General features: G+C 43.7%; 1 protein-coding gene across 1 annotated transcript in view; it reads right to left on the reverse strand.

Moving 5' to 3' along the window:
• The window catches only part of LOC115171152 (protein tweety homolog 3), a 69,578-nt gene that overhangs the window by 3,998 nt on the left and 42,065 nt on the right, over positions 1–23,515 (reverse strand). The window contains exons 6-13 of the mRNA XM_029727693.1: positions 20,991–21,063; positions 20,316–20,391; positions 15,218–15,273; positions 13,894–13,986; positions 12,852–12,944; positions 10,256–10,392; positions 8,029–8,205; positions 7,319–7,397 (exon numbers count right to left, since the gene is read on the reverse strand). Coding sequence (XP_029583553.1) covers positions 7,319–7,397; positions 8,029–8,205; positions 10,256–10,392; positions 12,852–12,944; positions 13,894–13,986; positions 15,218–15,273; positions 20,316–20,391; positions 20,991–21,063 — 784 coding nt within the window. The remainder of the gene's footprint in view (positions 1–7,318; positions 7,398–8,028; positions 8,206–10,255; positions 10,393–12,851; positions 12,945–13,893; positions 13,987–15,217; positions 15,274–20,315; positions 20,392–20,990; positions 21,064–23,515) is intronic.

Raw genomic sequence — 23,515 nt, forward strand, 5'->3', positions numbered from 1 at the left:
ACAAGCTCCACACATCACAGATGACAACACCAACAGAGAAAACATTCAGGGTCCCCCATTCTGACGCTGCAAAACAGATGCAGCACTAGTGTCAAAAAAGAAACATGACCATTCATTTTAAATTGAGTAACTGTGCAGAGTCCATGCAGGATACAGCACCGAGGTTTTGCCTTGTGGGAATGTCACCCTGGGAGTCATTTGGACAGCCTATTGTGGACACCTAGGATCAGCAGTATGTTCTCAATATCTCAGATTCCCCTACCCTCAGATTTGGCTCTGAACGGTCTGTGTGTGAGATCAGAAATGTAACTGCCTGGTGCATAAAATCAAGCTTCAGTCTGCATTTTGGTTGGAAATGGCAATAATTAACTGCATGCTCAGTCTGTGATGGGAAGTAAACCTGAAATACAGATAATTTTGTCCCTTAACTGCCTTACCTGTATACCATTTGGAATTCTACCACAGAGATACAGCCTGGATTCGAACCAGGGTCTGTAGTGAAGCCTCTATCTATCTACAGTACCTACCTATAGTATCTAAAGTATCTATCTGCAGTATCTCCCTATAGTATCTACAGTATCTACCAATAGTATCTACCTACAGTATCTACGAGTACTATCTATCTACAGTATCTACCTATAGTATCTACAGTATCTATCTGCAGTATCTACCTATAGTATCTATCTACCTAAAGTATCTATCTATAGTATCTTCAGTAACTACTTATAGAATCTACTTATAGTATCTTCAGTAACTACTTATAGAATATACTTATAGTATCCACAGTATCTACTTATAGTATCTACATATAGTATCTACAGTATTGACAGTATCTACTTATAGTATCTAAAGTATCTACTTATAGTATCCACAGTATCTACTTATAGTATCTACATATAGTATCTACAGTATCTACATATAGTATCTACAGTATCTACATATAGTATCTACAGTATCTACATATAGTATCTACAGTATCTACATATAGTATCTACAATATCTACATATAGTATCTACAGTATCTACATATAGTATCTACAGTTTCTATCTGCAGTATCGACAGTATCTACTTATAGTATCTAAAGTATCTACTTATAGTATCTATCTGCAGTATCTACTTATAGTATCTACTTATAGTATCTAGAGTATCTATCCGCTGTATCAACAGCATCCATCTACAGTATCTACTTATAGTATCTACAGTATCTACTTATAGTAACTACTTATAGCATCTACAGTATCTACTTATAGCAACTACAGTATCTACTTGCAGTATCTACTTATAGTATCTATCTACAGTATCTACTTATATGTAGTATCTACAGTATCTACTTATATGTAGTATCTACAGTATCTACTTATATGTAGTAACTACAGTATCTACTTATATGTAGTAACTACGTATAGTATCTGCAGTATCTACCTACTTATAGTATCTACAGTATCTACTTATAGTATCTACAATATCCGCTTGCAGTATCCGCTTGCAGTATCCGCTTGCAGTATCTACAGTATCTACTTGCAGTATATGCCTGCAGCATCTACCTGCAGCATCTACAGTATCTACCTGCAGCATCTACAGTATCTACCTGCAGCATCTACAGTATCTACCTGCAGCATCTACAGTATCTACCTGCAGCATCTACAGTATCTACCTGCAGCATCTACAGTATCTACCTGCAGCATCTACAGTGTCTACCTACAGTATCTACCTGCAGTATCTACCTGCAGTATCTACCTGCAGTATCTATCTATAGTGTCCATCTGCAGTATCTACCTATAGTATCTATCTGCAGTATCTATAGTAAGTACAGTATCTACCTATAGTATCTGCAGTATCTATCTGCAGTATCTATAGTATGTACAGAATCTACCTATAGTATCTACAGTATCTATCTAGAGTATCTATAGCATCTACCTGCAGCATCTACCTGCAGTACCTATAGTATCTACAGTATCTACCTATAGTCTCTATCTGTAGTATCGACAGTATCTACAGTTGAAGTCGGAAGTTTACATACACTTAGGTTGGAGTCATTAAAACTTGTTTTTCAACCACTCCACACATTTCTTGTTAACAAACTACAGTTTTGGCAAGTCGGTTAGGACATCTACTTTGTGCATGACACAATTCATTTTTCCAACAATTGTTTACAGACAGATTATTTGAAATATAATTCACTGTATCACAATACCAATGGGTCAGAAGTTTACATACAGTAAGTTGATTGTGCCTTTAAACAGCTTGGAAAATTCCAGAAAATGATGTCATGGGAAAATCAAAAACAAAATCAGCCAAGACCTCAGAAAAATATTTGTAGACCTCCACAAGTCTGGTTCATCCTTGGGAGCAATTTCCAAATGCCTGAAGGTACCACGTTCATCTGTACAAACAATAGTACGCAAGTATAAACACCATAGGACCACGCAGCAGTCATACCACTCAGGAAGGAGATGCGTTCTGTCTCCTAGACATGAACGTACTTTGGTGCGAAAAGTGCAAATCAATCCCAGAACAACAGAAAATGACCTTGTGAAGATGCTGGAGGAAACCGGTACAAAAGTATCTATATCCACAGAAAAACGAGTCCTATATCTACATAACCTGAAAGGCCGCTCAGCAAGGAAGAAGCCACTGTTCCAAAACCGCCATAAAAAAGCCAGACTACGGTTTGCAACTGCACATGGGGACAAAGATGGTACTTTTTGGAGAAATGTCCTCTGGTCTGATGAAACAAAAATAGAACTGTTTGGCCATAATGACCATTGTTATGTTTGGAGGAAAAGGGGGGAGTCTTGCAAGCCGAAGAACACCATCCCAACCATGAAGCACGGGGATGGCAGCATCATGTTGTGGGGGTGCTTTGCAGCAGTTGCGAATAGTGCACTTCACAAAATAGATGGCATCATGAGGGAGGAAAATTATGTGGCTATATTGAAGCAACATCTCAAGACATCAGTCAGGAAGTTAAAGCTTTGTTGCAAATGGGTCTTCCAAATGGACAATGACCCCAAGCATACTTCCAAAGTTGTTGCAAAATGGCTTAAGGACAACAAAGTCAAGGTATTGGAGTGGACATCACAAAGCCCTGACCTCAATCTCATAGAACATTTGTTGGCAGAACTGAAAAAGCGTGTGCGAGCAAGGAGGCCTACAAACCTGACTCAGTTACACCAGCTCTGTCAGGAGGAATGGGCCAAAATTCACCCAACTTATTGTGGGAAGCTTGTGGAAGGCTACCCGAAACGTTTGACCCAAGTTAAACAATTTAAAGGCAATGCTACCAAATACTAATTGAGTGTATGTAAACTTCTGACCCACTGGGAATGTGATGAAAGAAATAAAAGCTGGAATAAATTATTCTCTCTACTATTATTCTGACATTTCACATTCTTAAAACAAAGTGGTGATCCTAACTGACCTAAGACAGAGAATTTTTACTAGGATTAAATGTCAGGAATTGTGAAAAACTGAGTTTATAATGTATTTGGCTAAGGTGTATGTAAACTTCCGACTTCAACTGTATCTATCTACAGTATCGACCGTATCTATGTATCCATCTATCTACAGTATCGACCGTATCTATCTACCGTATCCATCTATCTACAGTATCGACCGTATCTATCTACCGTATCCATCTATCTATAGTATCGACCGTATCTATCTACCGTATCTACAGTATCGACCGTATCTATCTATCTACAGTATCTATGTAACCATCTATCTACAGTACCTATGTATCCATCTACCTACCTACCGAATCTATGTATCCATCTACCTACCTACCGAATCTATGTATCCATCTACCTACCTACCGAATCTATGTATCCATCTACCTACCTACCGAATCTATGTATCCATCTACCTACCTACCCAATCTATGTATCCATCTACCTACCGTATGATACGGTAGATAGATACGGTAGATATGGTAGCAAGATACGGTAGATAGATACGGTAGATATGGTAGCAAGATACGACAGATAGATACGACAGATAGATAGGGTAGGTAGATACGACAGATAGGGTAGGTAGATAGGGTAGGTAGATAGGGTAGGTAGATAGGGTAGGTAGATAGGGTAGGTAGATAGGGTAGGTAGATAGGGTAGGTAGATAGGGTGGGTAGGTAGATAGGGTAGGTAGATACGACAGATAGATACGACAGATAGGGTAGGTAGATACGACAGATAGATAGGGTAGGTAGATACGACAGATAGATAGGGTAGGTAGATACGACAGATAGATAGGGTAGGTAGATACGACAGATAGATACGCCAGGTAGATACGCCAGGTAGATACGACAGGTAGATACGACAGGTAGGGTAGGTAGATACGACAGATAGATACGACAGATAGATACGACAGGTAGATACAACAGATAGATACGACAGATAGATAGATACGACAGATAGATAGGGTAGGTAGATACGACAGATAGATACGACAGATAGATAGATACGACAGATAGATAGGGTAGGTAGATACGACAGATATATAGGGTAGATAGATACGACAGGTAGATACGACAGATAGATACGACAGATAGATAGATACGACAGATAGATAGGGTAGGTAGATACGACAGATAGATACGACAGATAGATAGATACGACAGATAGATAGGGTAGGTAGATACGACAGATATATAGGGTAGATAGATACGACAGGTAGATACGACAGATAGATAAATAAATACGGTAGATACGATAGATAGATAAATACGGTAGGTAGATACGATAGATAGGGTAGGTAGATACGATAGATAGATACGGTAGATAGATACGGTAGGTAGATACGATAGATAGGGTAGGTAGATACGGTAGATAGATACGGTAGGTAGATACGGTAGGTAGATACGGTAGGTAGATACGGTAGGTAGATACGGTAGGTAGATACGGTAGGTAGATAGATACGGTAGGTAGATACGGTAGGTAGATACGATAGGTAGATACGATAGATAGGGTAGGTAGATACGGTAGATAGATACGGTAGGTAGATACGGTAGGTAGATACGGTAGGTAGATACGGTAGGTAGATACGGTAGGTAGATACGGTAGGTAGATACGGTAGGTAGATACGGTAGGTAGATACGGTAGGTAGATACGATAGATAGATAGGGTAGATAGATACGGTAGGTAGATACGGTAGGTAGATACGGTAGATAGGGTAGGTAGATACGATAGATAGATACGGTAGATAGATACGGTAGATAGATAGATACGGTAGATAGATACGTAGATACAATAGATACGGTAGGTAGATACGGTAGATAGATACGGTAGATAGATACGGTAGATACGGTAGATAGATACGGTAGATAGATACGGTAGATACGGTAGATAGATACGTAGATACAATAGATACGGTAGATAGGGTAGGTAGATAGATAGATACGTAGATAGATAGATACGTAGATAGATAGATACGTAGATAGATAGATACGTAGATACGGTAGGTAGATACGAGACAGATACCGTAGGTAGATACTGTATCCATCTACTGTATCTAACTACCTTATCTACCCTATCCATCTATCGTATCCATCTACCTACCATATCCATTGTATCTACCTAATCAACAATATATATCCATCCATCCATCCATTTATCCAGTGTATATATAGTATGTTTCTACATGGGAAAGTAAGGGCTTATCATACTGAGATAATAAACCACACTAGAATTGGGTTGTCACATCTGTGTACATTACAATGTATTTATTGCAAAGGAAGGAGCAGACACAAAACCAGGTGCACTTGCAGTACATACTCTGTGAAAGGATGTGACAGGTTTACAGAACTAACAGGACTTATTTCACTTGCCTATAGCTCCTATATAATATACATGCCATTTAGCTTTTATCCAAAGTGACTTGCACCCGTGCACCCAGGATCATCAGCGTTGCCAGCGCCATGCTCGGCCAACTGGATATAACCAGACGTTATACCCTGCACACGGTTGTACTGAAAAGTGGCCTTGCCAGATCAACATGACTTTCAATGGGAATATCTTAGACTTAGAAGTAAAGTGAAGTGGAGATCATCCCACTCCACACTCAGGAGCCATTCTACCCTTTATAGTGTACATCTATGAGCTCTGAAGGCCAGGAGAGAGACAGAGACATAGGTGGAACAACCTGACAATAGCAGAAAGATGTTCTGGCTCACAGAAGAACTCAAGACTTCCAAAATGAACCAGTACAAGTCCTGGACCAGGGGAATCTCCTGGCAACAAACTGGATAAAGTTGTTCTCCTCTACAGTAATTAACTCATTCATTTTTCAAAACCGTCAATCCCTAAAGAAGTCCACTCAGATGTCATTCACAGTGTCCACTCCTTTCCAGACCCTCCCTGGTCCCCAGGTGGAAAGGGGAACGCAACAGTCTGAAGGGCTCGGCAGACTGCAACGCAGTTACGTGAATGTCGTTTCTTGTTGGACGTAGGCTTAAATGTTTGTGAAAGAAAGGCCATGGTGGGGCCTGAAGGCAGGACAAGAACGTGACGTGTACCACCTAAAACAGCTGCAGTGCTGGGGGATAGGAAGGCATGCTGCCCAAGGCCACAGTCAGGGGACACGCGTTAGGTGAGGGGTCACACTAGCAAGACACAGGAGGGCAGTGGGGTGGCAGGTAACTCTGGTTACGGCGTGGGTGTTGGGGTGGGTAGACTGGTTTGGGGGGGGGACACAGGTCAGTAAGTGAAGGTGGGGGGGGGGGGCATTGTCTGTACCTGTTAGCAAATCGGAGGAGGTTACCAAAACGATCTCTCACTCGCCGAGGGCTTTAACTGCCAGTTGTTGCGGCTGTAACTGTCCATGCCGGCAGTCAAATACAACTGTGTGGGTTTGCAGGAAAGAAAACAACAGCGACAAGACAGTATAGAGAAGATACACAGCGCAGAGTCTAGGCCCAAGCAGACACACTGACACCAAGGAGGGGCTCAGCCTCCGGGACAAGAGGGCAACCAGCCAGGGAGGACCAGGGACCACTGACGGAGGGATTCAGGTTGACTTACAACACACAACCTATGGAGACTGGTAGCTAGGATCGTCATGTTGACTCTCGCTCTTACTGTGAGCCAAACTCACTTGAATATGTCAAAATAAGAGGCAAAAACAATGCAATGACTGCACTGACTACACTGAGACATCATTTCCAAAGCCAGGCCCGGTTGGCAGACTTAACTTTAAAACAAGATCTCATCGGAAAGATCTTTCATTATCATCATCATTATGTGTCCTACACAACGGCTGCCAAATGGCCCAGTCAGTGGAGGTGTTCGGTCCATCAGTGTATAACGTAGACATTGGGACACTTACCGAGGGAGGAGGGGACTCTCTCTCTATCAGTGGGGTGTTCTCACACCGCGGGTTCTGGAAGGCATTGGCATTCTGGGTCCTGTGTAACAGAACAAACACACACTCCAAGGTTAAACACAGGCGGGGTTTGAACTACAGCTGCAGAACATGCGCGCGCACACACACGCACAGAAACAGGTGCACAAACACGTACATGACTTAGTGACCCTCAAAATATATTTTCCATGCCACAGAAGCACGTACACCCACATATACAAATAGTTCATGATACCATTTAAACCCCTACAGGCACCACAGACACAGAATCCCACAGTACATCCCAGGCTGTACTGTGCTGTACAATCCACCAAAACCAGAAGTACCACCAAATCCCCTCCCCCAGCCCCCATCCAGAGAGGTCCATTCATAAGGCTGTTGGCCTTGGGTTTCAAAGGGCCACAGCTGGAGAGCAACAGCTGCATCGCTCGTGGCCGCCAGAATGTGACCCTCTATGGGAGAGCAGAGCACCGCTCCTCTCGTTCTCAGCGGTGCCCTAAACGTTGGAGCCTGTGCTAGCACAGCCCTGGGTCACATGGTATCTCACATTCCTCACCACCACAGCCTGCTTTGAACCTTTCAACACTGACAAAGTGGAGGGGAAGTGCACCCACTGTTCCCCAGTGATCGTCTTTGAGACGAGTGTTCCATGGGACTGGTGTTACTGTACTCACATGTACTCCGTGACGGGGGCGTTGCTGACGGTGTGTGCTGCAGCAGGGATGCTGGTCTCGCTGCCGTAGCTGCTGCCACAGCTGTACAGGCTGGGCATGTGGACGCGGTACAGGTTGTCATGGTTCTGCAGTCTGCCTCCGTGGGCCATGGACTCCTCCTCGCTGTCCGCCTCGTTCCTATAGAGACAGACATTGCTGAATCACAGGTCCACCAGGACACATACTACCAGGGTTGGAGTCAATCCCGTTTCAATTCAGGAAGAAAACAGAAATTCCAATTCGACTTCCACATTTTCTCATAGAAAATCATTGAGGAAAAGGCAACAGAAAACATGTCATACCCTAAGAAGGATGCAGCGCCCCCTGCTTGGACCAACTGAGATATTACATGTGACTAACGAATTTCAGTTAATTACTATAGCTCCTGCCTTGGGCAAATCAGTGTCATTTTGTAAATGTCGGATCTCTATGGAAAGATGCATCATTCACCCAAGTTTAGTCAAAATCGGGCCAGCGCTGTCTGAGATAATGCATATGACGAACGTACAAACAGACAAGGACAGATCCACAGTCCCATTCTCAATTTCATCATGGGGGACAAAAATTGGAATGAGAGTTATTTCCAAATTGAAATGGAATTGACTAGAACCCTGCAGAGTGACACATGGCCACAAGAGGGAGCCCCTCTCCCACTGATGGGGAGAGCAGCAGCAGCACACAGGCACAGTCACGTTTTGCATTCATCCACGGCCACGTTTCTATTCAATTTCTTCACTGCCCAAGGGGAGACGAAAGATGTGTTCCCTTTGAAAAAGGGAAAGCAGCAAATCCCCACTGAGCTTAAGGAATAAAACCACACTTCAGTAAGATAAACATATATTCAGTTTCCACACGAATATTACAGATTGATCTGCTACAATACGGATTGGTTCACTTTGCCATTTCTGTTCAAACATGAGCTGTGATCGTGACTACCGCAAGGGCACCCCTGAAAGCCCACATTGTCACACTTTCAAAAAATTAAAGAAATTTCCCCCTGTAGCAGAATGGTCAAGATATAAAACATGGTCAACAAAAGAAGACAAAAATAGCCCTTGTGGCGCTGCAGTGAATAGCGCTGATGATGATGATGATGATATGGTGGAGCTTGTCTCCCTCTAGTGTTCAACATGCCACCCACAGCTAATTAATGACATCATCCCATTCAGGGCAGCAGCACGCATTCACCCATAGTAACATTACAAAGACAGAGTATGTAGTGGGGAGACGGGGGATATAACTCATTTCCAACATTACCGTGTTCATATATAAAACCTATCAATGGAATGGCTTATGGCATTAAAAGCAGTAAAAGCTTAATGGCGGGTTATTAAGAACTACATGCATCATTACAACAATGAGCTATTACTCAAACAACTGCATGTCACTTAGAAGATGCATTCCTATAAAAAACCCTTTGCTGTATAACAGGAACAGCGAGCTGAGATCAAACTGCAGGAGATAACATATTCACCAGTATCCTCAGATACTCTGCTAATTACAGAGTGGAGTTAAACTGGAGGCGTGGCCTGGGACAGATAACTCTCGTCTCTTACAAGGCATTATGATTAATCCTCCCCATCTGCTGCTGATAGGGTCGCCCAGCGGAGGGAAATCACATGGATTTCATAAAGTACAACGTCAACCTCCAAAATTACACCACTCCATGCAATGGTTGCAATAGATTTAGGCAAAGCTTTGCACGATTAGGGAGAGGGGGATAACAGGAAGTGATATATTTGGGGAAGCAGCTGGGCCCTCCTGGCCAGGTCCCATGGAACACGTGTGTTCTACACACTAGCAACGGAAGACTTAAAGCAGCTAACACATTTAGTCAGGGGTTTAGAAACTCATCAGAAAAAAAACTATTAAATTCTATAATAGTATTGTCTCTGTCTACAGACAAATCATTATCATGAGTCATTTCAGTGTAATGTAAAAATGGGACTCCAAGGCTACAGTCCGTGGTTCAGGCAGAAGCTCTATTAACTAATGTATGAGTTCTATTGGAAGCAATTCTAAATGGTTTCTCAAACCCTGAAATACCTAAAACATTGTTTCTTTTCTGAACCATTTTCCTCATAGACATGGAGCACTAACATAGAAACAGAAATAGCATTGAGGTCCAATTGGACGGACTGTATGTGGTACTGGAGGATAGTGGTGTGTACGGTGGATGGGTTCTGACCTCTTGTTGTTCCAGGTGTGAGGTAGACTGCAGACGATGGAGCTGAACATGAGAGCCGTGACGAAGGAGAAGAGCACCAGGTAGATCAGGCCCTCCAGTCCATCATAACACAACCCTGTTATACCCTGGACATAGTCCTGGAACACAACACAGCAAACACAGTTAATAATACAACCCTGTCATACCCTGGACATGGTCCTGGAACACAACACAGCAAACACAGTTAATAACACAACCCTGTCATACCCTGGACATGGTCCTGGAACACAACACAGCAAACACAGTTAATAACACAACCCTGTCATACCCTGGACATGGTCCTGGAACACAACACAGCAAACACAGTTAATAACACAACCCTGTCATACCCTGGACATGGTCCTGGAACACAACACAGCAACACAGTTAATAACATAACCCTGTCATACCCTGGACATAGTCCTGGAACACAACACAGCAACACAGTTAATAACACAACCCTGTCATACCCTGGACATGGTCCTGGAACACAACACAGCAACACAGTTAATAACATAACCCTGTTATACCCTGGACATGGTCCTGGAACACAACACAGCAACACAGTTAATAACACAACCCTGCCATACCCTGGACATAGTCCTGGAACACAACACAGCAACACAGTTAATAACATAACCCTGTCATACCCTGGACATGGTCCTGGAACACAACACAACAACAGAAGTCATTTATAACATCATTTATGAGCACAGTATGCACAGGGTGGTACAGTGCATCCGTCTCTTCAATTATGTGATGGTGCATGAAGTTAGATCACCAGTAGATGTCATCCCTCCCTCCCTCCCTCCCTCCCTCCCTCCCTCCCTCCCTCCACAGTAGGCCTGTATGACAGGACATTGATGCAATTGCGCATGAGCAAATGTGAAGTTTTGCAATGTCTAGATACAGATCTGTTACCATGTTAGTGGTATTGTATGCACATAGTGTACTCCACTGTCTAGTAGGGCGATACTTAGGTGCCAATACAATATGTATTGCGATTCTCACAATTGTAATATGTACTGCCATTCGATACTGTGACTTTATTGCGAGTCGATCATTCAAAAATACTGCTGCTGCAGAGGGACAAGACAGAGCCATGAGAAAATGAGATTTGATCAGTCACGGAAATACAAGTGCTGAAAACAAACGGGCTTCTTATTTAAAAGCTATGAAGGACAAATACTGGCGTTTTGGTGCAGGTACAGCCAAATAGCTCACAGATAATATTGCGATATTGTCAAAACTATGCGATATCTCTTCAAAATAATACCCCGATATGTAACTGCATGGATCTTTCCTCCCATCACTACTGCCTGGTTCGTTGTCATGTCATATACATGTATCTATGACAACTAGTGCACAGGCTAGAGATTCCCATCGTCATAGAAACACAACTAACCTACCAAACAGAAGCGACATTTTGCCTGTCTGCTACACAGGGTTACTGTACACAGCGCCCTTATCTGACACACATGCCACACCAGCTGGGGGAGGGAGGTTAGACATGACTATTTAATGATACATCGCGTGGAGGAGTGAAGGCAGGCCAAGACGGTGCTTTTCCAGTGCCTTGCTTCAGAGCCAAACAAATTAGTCATTATCGAGAGGAAGTAGCTCGACAACATGTGCAATCCCCGGGAGCGCTATTCAACATGACAAAAGCAGAGGAAGTTGGGAATAATATTGTCCAGCTTTTAAAGAAAACATTTCATGACGGCCGCTTCTGCTTCCTGCATTTGCACTGAGAGACGTCTTGGTTGTTCCCTCTAGGTACAGCATGTTTACATGTGATGTAGTGGCAGGCGTGTTACACCATCCTCCTGGGTAACGCTCAGCACAATGTTCAGAAAGAAATATACGATGCAGAACAAAAATCCCTCTCTGTAGAAGAACAAACCACGTCAGCTCTATTCACGTCATGACATTTCTATCTGCTACTGAAAGTGGCCCTGGTTTAGGCTGAATGTGAGCTCCTGGGCTACTGCTTGATTGGCTCAGGTTCTCCTGCCCTCCGCTGTGAGGGCTGTGAGTGGTGGGGATGAGAGTGGGAGTGACAGTAGGAACAGTGAGACCCAGGCAGGATTCTGACAGTGTGACAGTGGGCACCGGCCACATAGGGGTTAACAGGGGAGGACGTGAAGAGCAGTCAGGTAGGGCTGCTACTACAGATCAGAGAGATATGCAGCCCAGCCCAGGGCGGCGGATGCACTGCAGGCAGAGAGGAGCAGGTCTGAATACAGGGTTGAACCAAGAGCAGTGGAGCAGAGTTGAGCTCAGCTAAGCGGAGCACAGACACAGGAGTGTGAACTGTGAACATGGTCCTCTCCATCACACACTGCGGGTCGCGCAACGACTCACTGGACCGTTTAGACACAGCTTGCGCACACATCTGCAAACATCATCGGACTGGACATGTACCGAATGTACCGTACATGCTAACAACCACATCCCAGAGAGGGATACGTACACATGTAGACCGTGACCACGCAACACAGAGAACATACGACATCCCCTGTGGAGTACGGATGTTAGCCATGGTCCCCCTGGTGTCCCAGGCAGGAAGGCAGCTCACCATGTGAAGGCTTCGGCAGTCCACCAGGGCAGTGAGCTGATGCAGGCCGATCTCTGTGGTGTTCAGCACCCCCTGGATCTGTTCTAGATTCCCCTGCAAGACACACACAAACACTTTAAAAAACAGGGCCAGGTCTACATTTAACACAGCAAATTAGGCCAGACCACTGTCTCAGTGAGCGCGCGTGTGTGTGTGTGTGTGTGTGTGTGTGTGTGTGTGTGTGTGTGTGTGTGTGTATGAGAGATACTGGCAGTCCTTAATTGTGGTGTCCTACTTAAACTAGTAAAGAAGGTTGGTATGACGTCAACAAAAGTAGAGAGTCGGCGAAACTTTGAGAAAACTCCCAAACCAGAACAGAGTCAGCAACCCTGACGCCTCGTGCAGACAGACTCCAGGGTTTTAATGGTGCGCACCACATTCCATTGAAATGAAGGTACTTCCTCCGAACCTCAAACTTAGGCTATAACGCCGTCTGTCTGCACGAGGTGTAATAACAAACCACGTCCTGATTCTCCTATGGGCTGTAACGGCCGGCAGAGAACAGCGTCTGTCCAGAGGTCTATTTTAAATGACTATATGGGACATGAGGGATGATGAGTGTTGATGGAGTTCTATATCTCTGGAAGCCCAACAGAATGTGAAATGTTCCCATGAACTCAGCATTTTGTCTCTTCACTGTGCCACTGAAGTATGCTCTGTGCACACAGTGGAAAGATCAGCGCTGGACAATGCAACACAGGGCTGTACAGAGGCCAGTGAAAGTAGCAGGAGCATAACGCAAAGGTGACGTGCCAGCAGACTTCTGTGGCCTGGTGCACTCGTCTCCTCGCTCTCTGCCTCTTGGTCCTTTGGTTCCATTCAGTGGACTGTTCAACCCTTAGAATTGCTACAATAGTACAGCCGGTGTATCCAGACCAGGGGAAGGCAGGGTGTGTTTGTGTAGCGTGACTGAGCCAGCAGGTACACAGTAGTATCAGTACACCGGCAGGTGGCGTTCACAGCAGGAAGTAAAGTGATGGATCTCAGGAGTCAGGACGCACACCTTAGTTTGGGGGTACTCTCTGGTGGCCGAGCGGAGCAGCTCAGACACGTCGTCCTGCATCTCCACTAAGGCTTTGTGGCTCCCGGACAACTTCTACAACACAAGAGGGAAACACAACCGCCTGCATCAGACATGGCATTGAGTACAGCGCTACTTGTTCAATGTCTTCGTGAGAAACCTCCTGACCCTTTCACAGTATATTAAAAAAAACCTGCTAGCAAACTCTAGTCCTTTCTGACGGTCAAATATGTCCCTTTACACTCAACCCAATGTCGGCACATTGACACCTTGTACCTGTGAGATAAATTATATATCAACCCTTTTTCTTAGCAGATGTAGCTGTGATAGCTAGCCTGGGCTTGTGCTGCACTGAGAAGAGGGGAAGAAAATACTACCATCCATTAAAAGCAAGTCACGGATAGGGTCTTATGGTAGGGTCTTCAAATCACATTCATATTTGACACTGGCAGTGGCCTTAGTGGCCGTGTCGCAGTTCTACATTTACACCTCCGGGAAAAGCTGACATTTGGCCTAAAAGATGAAAGGCACAGGGAGTGTGTGCACTCTGTTCTGTCTCTCCCAGCACGACCACTCCTCTCTAGGTGGACTGGTACAGAGTGTACGTCATAATATGCTTTTTGTGACCCAAAAACAGTCTTCTTTGAACAAAAAGCTTTTCTGGGAGATATGTTTGTCAGTAAACATCTACTGTACATCAATGTTTTGCGACACTTTAATTAGTCAATTAAAAGCTACAAAGTCTAAGTGAAAAGACGATATTTTCCCTCTGAAGTAGCTGTTGTTGACTAGTCTTACTCCTCTTATTAAGATGCTATTTTTTTGCCAGCAGGCAGAACATGTTCTAATGACGTCAATTCCACCAACTTCACCCGCTGGGTTAAAGCTGCTGCTTTTTAGGCCGAGGAGTTGGTGTGAAATGTTCATCTGAGACGGCAGTCCACAGATGAATCTATAAAGGCTGCACGTGATCATCGTCGCCCTTCCTTTCGTCCAATGGGATCATCTCATTCACACGCAGAGGTCATTCGGAGGTCATAGACGAGTGAGAAGATATGTGCGTACATTATACAGTGTGCAAGGTAGCGAGACGCATTAGCTAGATGAGAGTCATCTCAGTAGATGAGATAAATTATAACCCGCATCAAAGTTACATGTTAGCCTGATTCACGCATATACTGTACACTGAAAAAGATATGAATACTAAACATGTTAGAAAACCAACATCCCTGCTGCCTGTGAGGCCTATATCAAAGCGCTTTGCTAAAATATAATGGCCAGTAAAAGTCTGTTTGAAGTAGCCTACCTGTTGGAATGGGTTGGTTTGGCCCACACTGCATGTCATGTAGTACTGCAAAATGTCTGTGGAAAAACACACACAACAGGCCTGGATCAGATGATGTGAGCAGTACCGCAGACAACCTCAGTCTAGTTAGTTTTGGTAGTACAGTGACACTACTAGAAGGTGAATTGCATTACCACATTCTCACAGAGGACATCATATTTTCTCCAACCATTTCTCCTGTGAAAGCAGGTCCTTTAGAAGCTGCAGTATGTTGGAGCTCTCATTCACCACCATGGTGACTTACTAGATACTATTTCAATTCCCTGACCTTGACATCCCATAGCCTTTATATGCCACTGCCTGAAGCAGTGCCCAGCCTACTGAATGTCAGCTGGGAACCCCATAACCTACAGCGATGTGGTACCATCTCAGGTCAGCTTCCCCAGAGGAAGACAGACAGAGATGAGGTTATCTTTGGGGCTGCTTTTCTGAAGAGGGTGAATAATGATCTTTGGGAGGGCCTGCAGAGTAATCAATGGCTACCGATTAGCTGGGGGCTCGTGAGGAGACTGGGGGCTCGTGAGGAGACTGGGGGCTCGTGAGGAGAGGAGACTGGGGGCTCGTGAGGAGAGGAGACTGGGGTTGCATCTCTAATTGGCACCCTACCCTACACCCTGGTCAATAGTAGTGCGTTATATAGGGAATAGGGTGCCATTTGGGGCAGAACCTGGGTCGATTGGGACAGTTCAGAGCTCCGTAAACAATGCTAATGGGTAAGCTAGCAGCACGGTCAGGTACACTGTGCCAGTAGGATTAACAGTATCCTGCTTTAGGGAACTCAATCTGGGACGGTGTGAGAAGGAGACATGTATTCTCACTCACACACTCATGCAATTTTATAAATAAGGATATTTGGGAGTTCGTGAATCAGAGTGGCTCTACCTCTGGTCCCCAGTATTACTCATAGAGAATATCACCAGCACCACCAACATAACACATGGCATCCTATTTCTGATGTCACACTGGTCTGTGACGTTCACCGATTACCACACAGTCAAATGGGTTCCGGATATACCGCACTGCACCCACGCACGCACGCACACAGAGTGGTAGAGAGAAGAGCAAGTCTGCTCTGGTTATGGATGGGCCAGTTCATTCTGCCGTAGCTACTCTAAACTGAGCTCCCTCCCTGTGAGTCTCATAAACAGTGTAATTATGGCACTGACAAGGGAAATGAACTGCTCATTCAATTATATCCTTGGATGGCCATATACAACAGGCTGAATAGAAGACCTCTCATTTACGGCTTGTCATAGCGTTTAAAGCAGCCAGTCAGAGACGACAGACTCATAACTTATCTTTGTGGGAGCAGCAATAATTTGGTTCAGGATTATACTACCACAATGGCGGTGATGTAAAAGAGAAACAATGGCCGAAACATTAAGCAGAAAGCGGGAGAATAGAACAGTCTTTCTGTTGGGGCTAGGACAGGGCAGTAAAGATAGACATATTACAGCCAGCGAGGAACAATAAGATGAAGAATGGAAACAGAGCTGTTGAAATGATTCCCAGAGAGACCTCAATGCTGCAGAGTGAGTTTACCAGGGCAAAATAAACAGGAAATCGTGTGCAGTAATAAAACCAACTGCTTGTCCGGGGCGGCCACTTCCTTCTCCTGGCGTCAAGTGACAGGTATGAAATAAGGACAGAACGCAATAAAGGTAATGAAAAGGGCGACCTTTTCAAAGGCTGCCGTTTGCAGATTGAGAACAATAACCTTAGGGTGGAAGGCAAGGTCATTCTTAGGGGTCACAAACATGTACTGGACACCATGTTGAAGAGAGAGAGACTCTCAGAGTCATATCACCAATAGCGTACCAATTTAAAATCAAGTCTTGCAATGCCACATAAATGTTCAGCTCGCTTCTAAGTCTAAACCACCTTACATTCTTTTGAAATAATTTCCATTGCTGCTTTTAAACACACAGGCATGTTAACACGCAGGGAAAACAGAACACAGTAACAACCCTGAATGCCCGAGTCCAGCCTCAAGGCAGTGGGTGAAGATACTGTACTGAACAGAGATGAGATGATGCACATACAGTTGAAGTCGGAAGTTTACATACACCTTAGCCAAATACATTTAAACTCAGTTTCACAATTCCTGACATTTAATCCTTGTAATAGTTCCCTGTCTTAGGTCAGTTAGGATCACCACTTTATTTTAAGAATGTGAAATGTCAGAATAATAGTAGTGAGAATGATTTATTTCAGCTTTTATTTTTTTCATCACAGTCCCAGTGGGTCAGAAGTTTACATACACTCAATTAGTATTTGGTAGCATTGCCTTTAAATTGTTTAACTTGGGTCAAACGTTTCGGGTAGCCTTCCACAAGCTTCCCACAATAAGTTGGGTGAATTTTGTCCCATTCCTCCTGACAGAGCTGGTGTAACTGAGCCAGGTTTGTAGGCCTCCTTGCTCACACACGCTTTTTCAGTTCTGCCCACAAATTTTCTATGCGATTGAGGTCAGGGCTTTGTGATGGCCACTCCAATACCTTGGCTTTGTTGTCCTTAAGCCATTTTGCAACAACTTTGGAAGTATGCTTGGGGTCATTGTCCATTTGGAAGACCCATTTGCAACAAAGCTTTAACTTCCTGACTGATGTCTTGAGATGTTGCTTCAATATAGCCACATAATTTTCCTCCCTCATGGTGCCATCTATTTTGTGAAGTGCACCAGTCCCTCATGCAGCAAAGCACCCCCACAACATGATGCTGCCACCCCCTGTGCTTCACGGTTGGGATGGTGTTCTTCAGCTAGCAAGCCGCCTCCTTTTTCCTCCAAACATAACGATGGTCATTATGGCCAAACAGTTCTATTTTTGTTTCATCAGACCAGAGGACATTTCTCCAAAAAGTACAATCTTTGTCCCCATGTGCAGTTGCAAACCGTAGTCTGGCTTTTTTCATGGCGGTTTTGGAGCAGTGGCTTCTTCCTTGCTGAGCGGCCTTTCAGGTTATGTCGATATAGGACTCGTTTTCCTGTGGATATAGATACGTTTACCTGTTTCCTCCAGCATCTTCACAAGGTCCTTTGCAGTTGTTCTGGGATTGATTTGCACTTTTCGCTACAAAGTATGTTCATGTCTAGGAGACAGAACGCGTCTCCTTCCTGAACGGTATGACGGCTGCGTGGTCCCATGGTGTTTATACTTGCGTACTATTGTTTGTACAGATGAACGTGGTACCTTCAGGCGTTTGGAAATTGCTCCTAAGGAGGTCTTGGCTGATTTCTTTGGATTTTCCCATGATGTCAAGCAAAGAGAGACTGAGTTTGAATTGACTCAAATTATGTCAATTAGCCTATCAGAAGCTTCTAAAGCCATGATATCGTTTTCTGGAATTTTCCAAGCTGTTTAAAGGCACAGTCAACTTAGTGTATGTAAACTTCTGAAGCACTGGAATTGTGATACATTGAATAATAAGTGAAATAATCTGCTTGTAAACAATTGTTGGAAAAATGAATTGTGTCATGCACAAAGTAGATGTCCTAACCGACTTGCCAAAACTATAGTTTGTTAACAAGAAATGTGTGGAGTGGTTGAAAAACAAGTTTTAATGACTCCTAAGTGTATGTAAACCTCCGACTTCAACTGTAGGTCTTAACAACAGTTCCACTAGCCAGGATCTACAGTTAATGTAGGCTTTCCTTACTGGAGCTCCTCCTCTAGTGTTCCTATTGAGAGTAGGCAGAGAGGGCTTAACAATGACAGAGTAGAGAGCTCTATTCTCTGCAGCAATGACTTGACAACGGAGAGGGAAAGCTGGAGCGGTGATTTAGAAAGAGGATGACACTAACCGGGCACTCGTGATGGGGGAAAAACATTGTTAATCGATACAGTTACATATCGTGGTATTTCTGACGATATATCGTATAGTTTTGACAATATTGCAATAATAGTACTTTTACTTCATAGCTTATTTTGTGAAATATGGAGCCAATTTGTTTTCAGCACTTTTATTTCCATGACTGATCAAAACTTGTTTTCTCATGGCTCCCTTGTGAGAATTGTGAGAATCGGAAGGCACCTAAGTATTGTGATTATATCGTCCCTGGCAATTCCCAGCCCTACTGGTGACTGTGTCAAATGATGCAGTACTTTTCCACAGATACCGTCGACTGCAGTAGGAACAAACACACACACACACCCACCCACTCTGCCTGCCTTCTTCACCATAACGTGTCTCTCCTCACCCCCCCCTCCTCCACTGGTCTTATCTCAGTCACACACACACTACTTCACACACCCCTGGCTCCATCTCTCTCCTCATCATGGGACCAGATTGGCCAATTACGCCACAGGCCGCATTAGACACTGAAAATGCAGCGCAGCCCGTCACCCCTGGCTTGTCTGCCCGACCACAGATGCTCTGTGGGTAATTTATTGAGTCCTATTACAGGTTTGAGGAGGTAGCTCATGCACCCCAGCCCAGGTCCATAAATCTGAAAGCAATACATTTCACCGCTGGCCAGAGAAAAGAAAAAGGTTTATTTCTCTCTCCCCAGGGTGGGATGGGGAATTGATTGAGCATCAAAGTGATTGGGCTTGTCTGGCACATATTAAAGCGCTTTAGGCATTTGTGTCGTTGCTCTGTCATTTCTGCATCATATCCCAGCGTGCATGCTACTGAAGAGAATGAATACAATCATTTGTCAGAGCTATCAAAAACATCCTCCAGATGAGTACCCGACGACAAAAGAAACACTCATTGTATCAAACAAACAGACAGTGTTAAAGCCACACTTTTCATTGGTGTTATGCATTTCCCCTACAAAGATTTTCTACAACTGTTGTAGTGTTCTGTCAAGTTGAAGAGAGAACGCAATTCGTAGTCTGCAGACGGTTCTCCTCCAAAACAAACAGGATATGAAAGCTTACGTGACTGTGAGAAATCTAACAAAAACTTGCCTCTCAGCAATCTTGCACAAAACAACTTAGAAGTAGAGTTAGACGTGAATCTCACAGACAGCCGTGTCTGAATTTCACTTTATGATTGATCTCACAATAAACATGACAAATCTAAGACATTGACGATCCTCTTAATGAATCTATACCTTTATTGAGCACTCCATACTGTTCGGTCATTTGGGTGACGAACATGTCAGGAGCAACGCAGAAGTCACTGGAGGTCTGCAGAGAGGGAGTAAATCACATTCACACAGTGGGGAAAAACCAAACAGTCAGAAAGCATAACAGGACATTTCCCAACAACACAGTAGTTAGAATAATGACAATGTTTAGTCTGTAGGATAATCAGTCTCACTAGAAGCTTCCATCAGGAGATAATAAAGATCGCATGCACCATCGTATCATGGAAGGAAGACGAGGTCATCTCTGATTCATATGCAGGGGAGGGAATTATCCATTTGAAATGGTGTGGGAGGGGGATTTGCATAAAGACAGATCCCACTGGGTCCTAAATATTTGATAAAGGCATGCTGCGCACAATGAACGGCACACTGTACCAGCTATAAATTGTAGTAGCTAGTCTGCCTCGCAATTGTCCCTAGATAAACTTGGCAAGTGTTAACAAACCTAACTTCATGAATCATACTGATAAAAGTACCTTATGCCAAACATTCTATTTTGTTCAGTGTCAGCTGGCCCACTGCAGTGACTCAGGTAAAAGGTTGTACAGGTTCTAACTCCCACACTACTACTGGGACTGAGCTCTGGGTTCCAAGCTTCAAAATAGAGATATAGAGCCATGTTCCCATGGAGACACTCACGGCAGACACAGCCAACTCCAGACCCAGAGAGGCCCAGCTGATGACCAGAGCCAGGATGCCCAGAAGACACACTCTGAAGAAAGAGAGAGAGAAAGAGAAAAAGAGAGAAAAAGAGAGAGAGAAAGAGAAAAAGAGAGAGAGAAAGAGAAAAAGAGAGAGAGAAAGAGAAAAAGAGAGAGAGAAAGAGAAAAAGAGAGAGAAAAAGAGAGAGAGAAAAAGAGAGAGAGAAAGAGAAAAAGAGAAAAAGAGAGAGAGAAAAAGAGAGAGAGAGAGAAAAAGAGAAAAAGAGAGAGAGAAAAAGAGAAAAAGAGAGAGAGAAAAAGAGAGAGAGAAAAAGAGAGAGAGAAAAAGAGAAAAAGAGAGAGAGAAAAAGAGAAAAAGAGAGAGAGAAAAAGAGAAAAAGAGAGAGAGAAAAAGAAAAAGAGAAAAGAAAAAGAGAAAAAGAAAAGAGAGAGAGAAAAAGAGAAAAAGAGAGAGAGAAAAAGAGAGAGAGAAAAAGAGAAAAAGAGAGAGAGAAAAAGAGAAAAAGAGAGAGAGAAAAAGAGAAAAAGAGAGAGAGAAAAAGAGAAAGAGAGAGAGAGAAAAAGAGAAAAAGAGAGAGAAAAAGAGAGAGAGAAAAAGAGAAAAAGAGAGAGAAAAAGAGAGAGAGAAAAAGAGAGAGAGAAAAAGAGAAAAAGAGAGAGAGAAAAAGAGAGAGAGAAAAAGAGAAAAAGAGAGAGAGAAAAAGAGAAAAAGAGAGAGAGAAAAAGAGAAAAAGAGAGAGAGAAAAAGAGAGAGAGAAAAAGAGAAAAAGAGAGAGAGAAAAAGAGAAAAAGAGAGAGAGAAAAAGAGAGAGAGAGAGAGAGAAAGAGAAAGAGAGAGAGAGAGAAAGAGAGAGAGAGAGAAGAGAAGAGAGAGAGAGAGAAAGAGAGAGAGAGAGAGAGAGAGAGAGAGAGAGAGAGAGAGAGAGAGAGAGAGAGAGAGAGAGGAGAGAGAGAGAGAGAGAGAGAGAGAGAGAGAGAGAGAGAGAGAGAGAGAGAGGAGAGAGAGAGAGGAGAGAGAGAGAGAGGAGAGAGAGAGAGAGAGAGAGGAGAGAGAGAGAGAGAGGGGGGGGGGGGGGGGGGGGGGGGGGGGGGGGGGGGGGGGGGGGGGGGGGGGGGGGGGGGGGTGGGGGGGGGGGGGGGGACAGAGGTTAGAACAGGACTGCCGCCCAGCAGAAATTTCAGCCCGCACAGAGACGCACGAGACTGAACTTCACTCACCTTTACTACAGATTCACCCCGTTAGTTTACACTATCAACGTTTCCCTCTACTGTGGGAATTGTGATCGAATCAACATAATATTGGTCCCTTTCAATGCAACATGCCGGGGAAAAAAACGTCTGAGATTTTGTTATAGGCAGAGCGCATCGGAAGAGGATTCTATTGCATTACATTTACATTACATTTTAGTCATTTAGCAGACGCTCTTATCCAGAGCGACTTACAGTAGTGAATGCATAACCCCCCCCCCGTACTGGCCCCCGTGGGAATCGAACCCACAACCCTGGCGTTGCAAACACCATGCTCTACCAACTGAGCCACACGGGACAGGCACGAGCGACCGCGAGTAGATGCACTTGTTTTGCAATCAAAGTGGATAACCGCATGTATCCGCATGCACATTTTAGGGCTTACCCCATTTAGTAGACTGGTTGATTGTTTGGTCGACCGAGATTTCTTTTGTTTTTTTATTTATCATCATTGTTTACAAGACATCTGTCTGATTGGCATCTGTCTGAGTGGACTAATCCATTGTTGAGGCCGTGGGGATGGCACAGTCCATCACTAAGACGTGCTACTGAAATTGTATATGGTTATATTACATAAGAACAATGGTGCAACACTAATAAACATAATATTACTTTATAACAAATGAGCATACTCCTGCGTTGGATAGAGGTCGCTGTCCGTGGTTCTGAAATATCAGTACGCTGTTGAATTGGTGCTTTTCCTAAACCATGTTGCTATGTGCATAATAGCAAAGTAAAGCAGCATATGTGGGAGGCAGCAGCAGAGTTTGGAGACGAGAAAACAGCCCCTGCCTTAATTGTCTAAGAAAAGTGAGGAGAGAGGAAACGCCATCTTAATTAGGTCTGTAATCAATAGTCATAAATGTTAAATGGGATTGGCTTTATAAATCATCGATATACATCTACAGAAATAAGACAGATCCTGCTTGTGTTGCCTGTTTGAGTGTTTGTTTAATAGCCTACTGATTCCGTGAGCACCAAGCCTCATGCCACCACAACAAGTCGGATAAACAATTTCACAAATTGGGCTGTTTTTAAATCTACCCTATGCTGTAATAAAGTCTTTACACATTCTTTTTGTTAGAACAGCCTCTCTGGTATTATTTATAATTTATTTAGTGTTTACACGGTTCCAAATTGTCCGAAAAATTATATTTATAATAATAATAATAAAAATGAAAATATAATAATAACAACCCTCCTTTTTCTTGATCTCTTTGTTATTATTACTATTATGATCATCATTATAATAAT

The sequence above is a fragment of the Salmo trutta genome, chromosome 32 (genome assembly GCF_901001165.1).
Source record: "Salmo trutta chromosome 32, fSalTru1.1, whole genome shotgun sequence".
NCBI lineage: Eukaryota > Metazoa > Chordata > Actinopteri > Salmoniformes > Salmonidae > Salmo > Salmo trutta.